Source organism: Prionailurus bengalensis, chromosome F2 (genome assembly GCF_016509475.1).
Source record: "Prionailurus bengalensis isolate Pbe53 chromosome F2, Fcat_Pben_1.1_paternal_pri, whole genome shotgun sequence".
Taxonomy (NCBI): domain Eukaryota; kingdom Metazoa; phylum Chordata; class Mammalia; order Carnivora; family Felidae; genus Prionailurus; species Prionailurus bengalensis.
In genome coordinates this window covers 66,551,421-66,563,092 of record NC_057353.1, presented here as the reverse complement: position 1 = coordinate 66,563,092, position 11,672 = coordinate 66,551,421, and the positions used below count along the sequence as shown (strand labels likewise).

General features: G+C 41.6%; 1 protein-coding gene across 4 annotated transcripts in view; it reads right to left on the bottom strand.

Annotated features, from left to right (window-relative positions):
• TBC1D31 (TBC1 domain family member 31) overlaps positions 1–11,672 on the bottom strand; it is a 77,219-nt gene that overhangs the window by 7,551 nt on the left and 57,996 nt on the right. For 3 of the 4 annotated variants that reach the window (XM_043601685.1, XM_043601686.1, XM_043601688.1), the window contains 3 exons: positions 5,730–5,870; positions 3,909–4,103; positions 1,724–1,862 (listed from right to left, as the gene is read on the bottom strand). In XM_043601685.1, coding sequence (XP_043457620.1) covers positions 1,724–1,862; positions 3,909–4,103; positions 5,730–5,870 — 475 coding nt within the window. The remainder of the gene's footprint in view (positions 1–1,723; positions 1,863–3,908; positions 4,104–5,729; positions 5,871–11,672) is intronic. The other variant, XM_043601687.1, reaches the window with a different exon arrangement.

The window sequence follows — 11,672 nt, the reverse complement described above, 5'->3', positions numbered from 1 at the left end:
ACTGGTTACTGTCTTCTGTAGGCCGGTTGTAAATATTTACTTTTTTTTTTTTTTAATTTTTTTTTAACATTTATTCATATTTTGAGAGACAGAGCATGAGTGGGGGAGGGGCAGAGAGAGGGGGAGACAGAATCCGAAGAAGGCTCCAGCCTCTGAACTGACAGCACGGAGCCCGACGCGGGGCTCGAACTCACAGACTGTGAGATCATGACCTGAGATGAAGTCAGACGCTTAACCAACTGAGCCACCTAGCCCTGTAAATATTTACTTTGTGCAACGAGTGACACTCTTCTCTCCCTGCTTCTTCATCGGCTGGGGTGATATCTGGGACCTAAATCTAAAGTATGACAGCTGGGGTGCCTGGGTGGCTCGGTCAGTTGAGCATCCAACTCTTGATTTTGGCTCAGGTCATGATCTCATGGTTGTGGGATGGAGTCCCGCATTGGGCTGTGCTGACAGCACGAGCCTACTTTACATTCTCTCTCTCCCCCTGCCCCCCTCCGCCCCATGCTCATTCGCATTCTCTCTCAAAATAAATACACACGAAAAAAAAAGTACGAGGGCTAATGAGGAGTTTTAAAAGTAGGCATAATTAGACGATGATGCACCTGACCTACATTTCTACTTTTCAAATTTGTGAATTTAAAAAGTTACGCACATAGCGACATTATTCATAAAAGCCAAGAAGTGGACACAATCTAAATGGATAAATGAAGTGTGGAATACCTACACAACGCAATACAGGCCATAAAAAGGAATGAAATCCTAATGCGTGCTGCAACATGGCTGAACCTTAAAACATTATGCGAAGTGAAAGAAGTCAGACACAAAAGACCATAGATCACTGGACTCCATTTATATGAAGCTTCCTAAACGGACAAATCTATGGTGGAACAGGAAGTTTATTAGTGGGAGCTAGGGGCTGGGCGGGGAGTGAGGGGAAATGGGCAGTGAAGGCAAATGGGTACAGGGCTTATTTGGGGGCACCAAAAATATATATATATTTTAATGTTTATTATTGAGAGAGAGAGAGAGAGAAAGAGAGCGAGCGCACAAGTGGGGTGGGGCAGAGAGAGGGAAACAGAATCTGAAGCAGGCCCCAGGCTCTGAGCTGTCAGCACAGAGCCCGATGTGAGGTTTGAACTCAGGAGCTGTGAGATGTGAGATCATGACCTGAGCCGAAGTCGAACGCTCAACTGACAACCGACTGAGCCACCCAGGCGCCCCTACTTTAGAATTCTAAGTACAGTAATTTAGGTTTTCAGTTGATGCCACTGCAAGCCTGTAAACCCAAACCTAACGTTTGGTTATAACACGTTTCCTTGTGCTACTTTACTACACTGTTGTTCTGAGGACCGGCTATTGGCAAAGCACAATTTCTACCAAAATAAACTAGAAATAGCACTTTGGGAACAAATCATATCCTGATAGATGAAGGGGATACCAAGGACCATGAAACCATGGAATAAAACAGAATTCTACAGGACAGTTGAGAGATTTTTCTTGACTGGAGCTGGGTTTTTTTGTTTGTTTGCCTGTTTTGTTTGTTTTAATAAGCCCCAGCAACCCCCAAAATGATGACTAGTGATCACCTTTTAGTTGAGCAATCATTTGAATAAAGTGCCAAAATACAGCTCAGGGATTTGCTCACGACAGCAAACAGCCTACCTGTGATGGATGAATGTGTACTGTCATGAAGAGAAAGGCACTCATGGACACGCACCTGTATTATACGGATGTTCAGCATGTTCTAAAGCACCATCTAGCTCTTTCTCCAGAAACCACTTCCGAGATGCATCTGAGAGAGCCGAAGCTTTCTTTTCTGACTTCAGACGAAAGTCTTTTTGTTGAGCTTCTTCCCACTATACGCAAATAAATGAAAGAAAACAAAAATCACCTAAAAATTGGGGTAATGTCAGTTCCTACAGTGGAATAACTCCCTTCCGTCTCCTCTACTCCACTTCCTTCGGGATTCCCATGGTGCGTGGGATCTGTTTGGTTTTAGGGTAATTTGGGTGCCAGTCTTGGCCCAAGGCTGCTGAGGAAACTTCAAGGTGCAGGCACGTGTGATGTACCACTCAGTACCTCCAAGTGCCACAAGCACACACACAGGTGCCCACTGTCTTTGCAATAACAAGTCATTTCAACACATTTCACATGTCAAACCTTGCAGGATGTAGTTTTTAGAATTAATGATAATTTTCTTATTTAATTTGCACGCTATCGCTTAATAGTAAGATCTGCAAAGTTCAGAGAATGAATTCTTTGCCCAGCTCTGCCGTGGAAGTCAAGGAATTTCTATTAACCCCTACTTTCTTCTTCCTACAGTGAGAAAACAATTATCTTAAAATTAGCTCAAGGGTAACTAAAAATAACACGTTTAAGATATTCTACAACTCCTAAAGTTCATCAATGTTCTATGCTGTAGCTTTTATATGCAAACATATAGTTTTTTAAATTTAAACCCAGTTAGTTAACATATAGTATAATTTTTGTTATAGAAATGCTAACGCATTAAATATGTGTGAAATGACACAATTTTAAGGAATCATTAGGGGCCAAGAAATCCAGGCCTTTCCCATTACTGATAAGGAGGCCGAGTTTTAGTGATTTCCCAAGGCCTCTCAGTAATCAGGCTAGCTTTAGAAGCCAGCACACCAGATACAAAGGAGGAAAGCCCTTACAGTGATCCCGAGTCTACCCTCAAACACTCTGTTTCACCCAAACTACAGCAGCACCGAACAGTGTGCAGTCCAGCGCTAAGGTCAGCAATCCTCGAAGACGTGGGCTCCCACCATAACGTTCCTGAGAACAGCCTCAGTGGGCATCATTCCCACCCCTCCCTGTCCTTGACCGAAAGTGTTCTCACACAGGGCCACGTTATATGGGGTAGGAAGAAAATGAATAGGAACAGTCACTTGAAGGAAACACATTATGAAAAGCTTTCAGAATAGACATCACGACAGAGCAGCATGAAGAGGAGTGAACTACAGCCAGCCCTCTGGTTCCTGACCTCTCCCTAGCTCCGCAGTGTCCTCGGGGAAGTCTGCTCTGTCTGCGATAATATCGACAGAGCACGGGTGCCAGAGCTGCTGGTGGGATCCACCAAAGGATTCGTCTGTGTGACATGCTCTTCGTTGCCTCCTTGAAATCCATTCTCTGACTCTTGAGGAATAGAATTCTACTTTTATCTCGGATGATAATGCTCCCTGCTAAAAAATGCTACGTTTCCCAACATCTTCTGCAGACAAATGTGGCCAGAATGTGATGTGGGACTTCTAGAAAGGAGTTACAGGGTTGTCTCAGCCGGGAGTGGGCCCTTTTCTACTTCTGCCCTACCTTCTTCCTGCTGTCTGGAATGTATATGTGATGGCTGGAAAGCAGCAGTCATCTTGGGTGGTAAGCTGTCCTCAAGAACGAAAGCCATGCACCAAGAAGTAGCGCAGAAAGACTGAAGGAGGCACTTTCCCTAATGACCTTGGAGCCAGGAAACCAGCCCTGGGTTTCCTACCCCCGGACTTCTTTCACATGAAAAAGAAAAACACTTACATCTTGCTCATTGTCACTATTATTTCAGGTTTTGTTAGTAGTAGCTACATATAATTCCTAACCGTTTAAAGCTGTCTACATTGTAAGAATCAAAAATTAGGTAAAATTAAATAGTAATATTATCCAATCAGTCAGAACAAACCCAATCCAGGAAGCTGAGAACTTGAGAGGCACTAATGTCATTGAGAAAGATGCCTAGTCATTTTTAGGTATCGTATTAGATTCCTTCTCTGTATATACCTACTAAAATTAGATTCGCTTTTCCAAGAGGAATTATCTGGTTTGATGCTTCTGTTGTTTGATTATATTTCAAAATTTATACGATGAATAACAAAAAAAATCTGTAACCCCATTCTTACCTTTTTAGCTCCCTCCCCCACCATTGCATTCAATACTTCTGTTTCTTTCCTTCTGTTTTCCCGAAGGAGTTTGGCCACTTCCTGGTAACATGCGTTCCGCTGTAGATCATCACATCTTTGTTTATGTAAAGCTTGAATTCGCCAGTCGGCATTTAGACATGCTTGTTCAGCTTCTGCCAAATTTTCTTCAATTAACTAAGAAATATTTGTAAATTTCAGAAACAAGGTCAGACTATATATAAAATATGGTATATCTGTTCAATGTAACCAAGTTTCTAGGGTAGCTGTTTGTAACCTAACGGTGTTTACTTTCACTTTTTATTTTTTTTTACATTTATTTATTTTTGAGAGACAGAGTGAGACAGAGTACAAGCAGGGGAGGGGCAGAGAAAGAAGGAGACACAGAATCTGAAGCAGGCTCCAGGCTCCGAGCAAGCGTTCAGTACAGAGCCCGATGTGGGGCTCGAACCCACGAACCGTGAGATCATGACCTCCGCTGAAGTCGGTCACTTAACCGACTGAGCCACCCAACCCAGGCGCCCCAACCTAATGGTATTTAAAACACACTGGTGTCCAGGACCCAGCACAAACCAATTACATCAGCTTCTGGGGTGGCGAGATGTTGGAACTTTTACAAAGGAGATTCTAATACATAGCCAAGACTGAGAATTTCTAGGCTCAGGAATGGGTAGGATTAAACAATTTCCATATTTCAACCCGTGAAAAGGAGTCAGAAGAGCCCATTCTTACAGACTGAACAAAAGCCTATATGGAAAAATCAATGGTGGGCTATGCTGATGGGATCCGCTAAGGGATGGTTGTTGAACAGAAGACAGGGAAGTCTTATATCGTTGCTGGCTTTTGGACCAGGGCCAAGCCTGGCCACAGACCTACTCAGCATTTTGTTGACTGGATGATACAGAAAGTTCTTTCTTGAAGTTCTCAAATTCTATTTCAATTCACTTGAGCCAGCATTTCTGAAAGGGTACTCCACAGAAATTGTACAAAATAAGTTTGGAAAATTTTCTTAAAGCCTCACAAAGTACCATATCCTCAAATTTGGCATGAAAAATCCTAACTTCTTTTTTTAAAGTTTATTTATTCAGAGAGCGAGACAGAGAGAGAGAGAGAGAGAGAGAGAGAGAGAGAGAGAGAAAGAGAAAGAGAGAGAGAAAGAGCAAGGGAGAAACAAAGAGGGAGAGAGAGAATCCCAAGCAGGCTCAGCACTGTCAACACGGATGGAGCCCAATGTGGGACTTACTCCCACGAACCGTGAGATCATGACCTGAGAAAATCAAGAGTCAGATGCTAAACTGACCGAGCCACCCAGGTGCCCCGAAAAATCCCAACTTTAAACAGCACTTCCGATACTTAGTTGCCACCTGTTTTACTGAATAATAGTTATGAATATTCTACAGAATATACTTTGGAAACCCTGGCTTATATACCAGGCAAAGACCTGATGTTTTGCAACTAATCTGCTCAGGGATAATTTCTGAGACATAACACAGTAGGTTAGTATTTATGAAGTTATTATTTCCCTTGTATCTTCTAGATCTTAAAATTCTCAAAATATAAAAGATACTTGTATATGTCTGGCAGTGAAGTAAGTAGCCTATAAATAAAATAATGTGAGATTCTAAGAGCTGTGATAACTGAAGCAAAGAAATGAATTAACTCCGTTGCAGAGTTCAATTTTGAATCTTCTCCTTTGAGAGGATGACAGATGGGGGAGGCAGGGCAGGGAAAAATAAACACAGAAACGGATGACAGATGGAAACTTCCCCCTCTCTATGTGCACTAAGTTTACCATATTTTTACCTTCTGAGTTTTTTGGTTCTGAGTTTGACCTGCTTCTATCAGTTTATGGAACATGTGTTCTTCAAGATCCACTTTTCGCCTATAGGTATCTGCATCTTCTCTCATTTCTTTTGCAACAGCTTCCTGATTTCTAATAAGATTCTGTTAAAAAAATTTTTTTTAAAAATAAAGAGAGAAAACACAAATCTATATAATAATGCTAGAACACAAAATGACTCCCCCCCCCCCCCGAATACTAGCACACAAATAAGAATTGTGGTCATCTAATTTTCAAAGTAGAAAGCAAACAGCAGTGACATCAGTGAAAATAAAAGTAGGGACCTCTGAAAATACTCTCATCCAAAAAAGCACTGCGAACACTTGCAAAACCAACTCTTTCGGAACTCTGGAAATTAACCAAAGGCTTGAAGCAATTTGAGGATCATTTACTCACAAAAATGGCTCCATCTTGGTAAGAACAGAAAGCATTAGGGCATTTTTAACTTGCCTCATCCCTAGTCCCACCCTACCCTTAAGCTCTGCATTAGCCTTTAAGACCAGCAACCTGGCAGCCAAAGGAGGGGGCAGAATGGAGGTGGGACTCCTGCAAACTCCCACTGTCCAGTAACGGTCCCCACTGACCGATACGGTGGTTCTGGAAGAACGTACTCCCAAAGCTGTCTTTATTTGCCATGACTCAGAACTCACTACCTTGAACCGCCTCTTCCCTGGGGACATTTGCTGAACTACATGAGGACCCTGGTGAATATCTTGGCTGCTGGAGAGAGCCTATCGCAGTGCAAACCACAAGCTAACCAAAAAGTATTCACAGAAAACACTGAAGAATTAGACGTCTGCAGGGCACTTTGAAAAGCTGATAGATTCCCGGAGACCTAAAAGTCCATGTGCACGTGGAAGGCTGTACACATGCGCAGGGCTATGTGAATGCTCAGATCTGAGGAAGCGCAGGGCTCTTAAGTCTGGTGAATGGGGGTTCTGCATAGTCAGGAAGGGAACTCTGGAGTTGTAAGCTGCGAAGCGAAGCGTTGAAGGCAGGCCCCAACACGATGCACACAGAGCCTCTGGGCAAAGACCTAGAGGCTTTACTGGTACAAGGCCACTTAAGGAAATCTCTGTCCAGTCGCTAAAACCAAGTGAAGACTTTAATTTAGTTCTCTGTAAATTCAACTTTACCAAATCAGCTCAGTGAAGTCACTAAGAAACAAGAAATGCTGAGGAGGGAGGAGAATCTGATTTTCAGAACTGTCATATCACATGATTTAAAATATCTAATTTTCTTTCTTTTTTTAATGTTTGTTTATTTTTGAGAGAGAGACAGAGCACGAGCAGGGGAGGGGCAGAGAGAGAGGGAGGCACAGAATCAGAAGCAGGCTCCAGGCTCTGAGCTGTCAGCACAGAGCCCAATGCGGGGCTTGAACCCACAAGCTGTGAGATCATGACCTGAGCTGAAGTTGGGCGCTCAACAGACCAAGCCACCCAGGCACCCCTAAAATATCTAGTTTTCAATAAAAAATGACAGGAGATATTAAACCAAAAGCATGGCTGTGCGTACTTTGAATAGACATTAGCCACACGTTCTCCAGAGAAGATATAAAAATGGCCAATATACACATGAAAAGATGCCCAGAATCACCAGTCCTTGGAAAAATGAAAATCCAAACTGCAAGACACCACTTCATACCCACTGGTGAGGCTAGAATCAAAAGGACGGATGGTAACAACTGTTCACAAGAATGTAGAGAAGGGAGAACTCTACACTCCTGGGTATAGATCTAAGGGAACTGAAAATACATGTTCGAACAAAAAGCTGTACATGAATTTTCAAAGCAGCACTACTCATCACAACCCAAAGTAGAAACAACCCAAATATCCACCAACTGACAAATGGATAAACATTTATCATACACCGGAATATTATTCAGCCATAAAAGGAATGGAGTACTAACTCATACCACAACGTGAACAAACCTTGAAAACTTTTGTGTGAAAGAAGCCAGTCACAAAAGACTATACATTGTATGGTTTCACTTGTATGAAATGTCACAACAGGCAAATCTATAGAGACAGAAAGTAAACAAGTGCCTGCCAGGGTCAGGGGGCTGGGGAGGGAGTGCTAACAAGTAGTGTTGGGAAGGACGGCAAACAGAATTCATGAAGATTTAAGTTAAAAAGACGCGTAATAGCAACTGTATGTACCAAATAATCTCACTTATCCTTACTGATGATATTAGCAGTTATTTCCTAATTCAGGAATTTATTCCTGCTTTTCTAATTATCCACTGGCAACACAATTACCTTCATAATTAAAAATAAAAATGTGGGACACCTGGGTGGCTCAGTTGGTTAAGCACTTGACTTCGGCTCAGGTCATGATCTCACAGTCTGTGAGTTCGAGCCCTGCGTCAGGCTCTGTGCTGATAGCTCAGACCCTGGAGCCTGCTTCGGATTCTGTGTCTCCCTCTCGCTCTGAACCCCCCCTATTCATCTTTTGTATCTCTCTGTCTCAAAAATAAACGTTAAAAAAAATTAAAAAAATAATAAAAATAAAAATGTTTTCCAATTATATGCAGAGAAGATATATGTATGAAGAAGTTTATTGCCAAAATTGTAAACCACTTAAACATCCAACAGAAAAAAAAGTTATTTTTTTATTTAGCTTATTTAAAGTTATTTAAAACTTACTCAAAGTTATGGTTCATCACTATGACAAATGACAATATGAAGATATGCAGTCATTTAGAAAAAGGATTTTAGTAAGTAAAAATGAAAAGCAGAATATGGAATCTTAGATACTCCATAAAGAAGCAAAACAATGTATGTGTAGAGACTAGGGATTAGGAGGAAAACAACGGGAATCTACCAACAGCAAAGACGAAAGACGACAGGGCGGTGGTTTAAAGAAGCAGGTGGGGGAAGGAAGCTGTCAATTCATTTTGTAAAATGAGCATCTTAGGCCGGGGGAATGAGGGGAAACTAATACCTACCCGGCATGTGCCAATATCAGACACTGAGCAGTAAAGCGTGACTCAGAAGCCTGAGCTATTCAAATTCTACACACTCCGAAGCAAAGATTAACCCTTGACCAGCTCTAAACCCCTGGAATATGGTGCCTTAAGAGTGTGTCTGTATACCTGGGGCCTTGGGCTCCCCCAGACAGTTTATGCTAATAATGGTGCATGGCAGGAGCCTTGGGCCACACTAGATCAGCCTGAGCTCTGCAGACTAAGTATCCAGGTTCAGCCACATGACGCTCCATGCCTATGTGACTGACTCCCAGTAAAACCCTGGATATCAAGACTCGAGTGAGCTTGCCTGTTGGCAGTACTCTACACGGGTTGTCATACATCTTTGCTGGCAAAATTAAGCGCTGTCTGTATGACTCCACTGGCAGAGGATGACTGGAAGCGTGTGCCTGTTCTCTCCCGGACTCTACACTGTGTGCCTTTTACTTTTGCTGAGGTTTTTTTTTTTTTTTATTTTTTTAATTTTTTTTATTTTTGGGACAGAGAGAGACAGAGCATGAACGGGGGAGGGGCAGAGAGAGAGGGAGACAGAATCAGAAACAGGCTCCAGGCTCTGAGCCATCAGCCCAGAGCCCGACGCGGGGCTCGAACTCACAGACTGCGAGATCGTGACCTGGCTGAAGTCGGACGCTTAACCGACTGCGCCACCCAGGCGCCCCGGTTTTTTTTTTTTTTTAAAGTAATCTCGACACCCAATGTGGGGCTCACTCATGATGACCCTGAGATCAAGAGTTGCATGCTCCATCAACTGAGCCAGCCAGGTGTCTCCTACCTTTGCTGAGTTTCATCTGTATCCTTCCACTGTAATAAACCGTGATTACGAGTGTAACAACTTTTCCAAGTTCTGTGAGTCCCTCTGGCAAATCACTGAACCTGAGGTAGTCTTGGAGACTCCTATCGCTGACATCTAGATATAACTCATTTCATCATCACAGCAATGTCGACAAGGGTGGGCCTATGCCGAGAAGGTACATATGCATGAGAAAGAGACCACGGCAGAGGCAGAAAATGGATTTGATGTAACAAGGTCCTAAGAGATGAAGGGGACGGAATCTGGATCAGAGGTCAGTATTCATTTGTTTGTGCTTTTATTCTTCTGTTAAAAAATTTTTTATTCAAAGTAGATATATATGGAATATTGAGCATGCATTTCCAGCAGAGGGCAACACAATATTGTCTGTTTTCTAGGATAGAATTGGTTTAGAAATACACACAGCTAATCTGAATGTCTGAATCTAACGGACCAGATAAAATTCAAGATAGAGTTTTGATGAGTAGGTTCAGTATTTTCTAACTCTATTAAAAGTTTGCTTAATAAATACTTCCTTCAAAAGAGGGCAGAAATGGTATGGATACATTGATGTGGGGAAAGAAACTCAGCATCATTTCTGAGGCATTCCTGCCAAAAGTGTGTAAGTTGAACCTTGTATGAGGAAGCAACAAACAATAATTGAGGGACATTCTATAAAATATCTGGTCAAATGCTTCAAAAACATCATTGCTATAAAATATAAAGAAGTAAAGAAGAACTCAGGAATGGTGCCGTAGGAGACTAATGAGACAGGACAACTGAAAAAATGGATTATCTTAGATTTTCTTTTGCTCTAAAGGACATTTTTTCTTAATGGTTATTTTTGAGAGTGACAGAGCATGAGTGGGGGAGGGGCAGAGACAGAGGGAGACACAGAATCTGAAGCGGCCTCCGGGCTCTGAGCTGTCTGCACAGAACCCGACGTGGGGCTCGAATTCATGAACCACGAGGTCATGACCTGAGCTGAAGTCGGGACACTCAACTGACTGAGCAACCCAGGTGCCCCTGCTCTAAAGGACATTTTTAGGATGATTGATAAAATCTGAATAAGGCTTATACAACAGATAATGATATGTTCATTTCCCGATTTTGATAAGTGTTCTGTGGTCAGGTATTCAGGATTCCTTGGTTTTAGGAAATAATACGCTCAAGTATTTAAGGGTGAAAGGGCATCATGTTTGCAACTTTCTCTTAAAAAGTTTAGAAAAAAAAATGTATCTACGTGTGTATTAGTATACAGATAGAAAGAGAAGGACAATACCAATTTAGCAAAATGTTAATATTTGAGAATGAGAGAAACAGACTTGGAAATTCTTAGTATTTTACTTGCAAATTTTCTGTTAATTCAGAAATCATGCCCCCGTGGTGTCATCACCCACTTCCCCCAAAGGAAAGACAGTAAAAAGTAAATTTAGGTTTGGTCCAAATGAATTCAAAATCATAGGAGACTCAGCCAAAGTGTGAATCCCAGGCTCAGTTCTAGAAGTAGTTCAGCGTGGTAATTAAAAGTGTTGCAGATATGAATGGATGCCATATGTTTTAAATCTTATTTAATGTGACTAACAATTTACCTGTTACATATTTGCAGTTATCACTAATTTCAAACTCAAAGTCTCACTTTAAGAGGCTGAGGGAAGTGAAAACTTATGGTTTCAACATTAAATAAATGAATAACAAAATGCTTTTCCCAAATGATAAATATTTATATTAACAAAATTCCTTTTTCCAGTGTCGTGGAAACTAAATATATACTCTAAGTAGATCTTGACAATTTGATTCCAGAAGATTCAAATTTAAAGTACCGTACAGCTCTTGTCTGATTTACCTCGTAAAACCCTTGTGAAGCACCAGGATAATTCTGTAGTCACTATTATACAGATAGAGGGAAACTCAGTACATCGATAGAAAATCCTGAGGCAAAATCTGGGGCTTACATCTGGTGCTTCAGACCCTAGACTAAGTTGCTAAGAGAAAGGTGAATTAAAGAATTACAACAAACTGTACATTCAGACATTCTGGCTACAGACATTCTGGCTATCTTAACAATCCTGGGTGACATTATATTCTGCTTAAAAAAAAAACAATAAACAAACATTAAAAAATTATGAA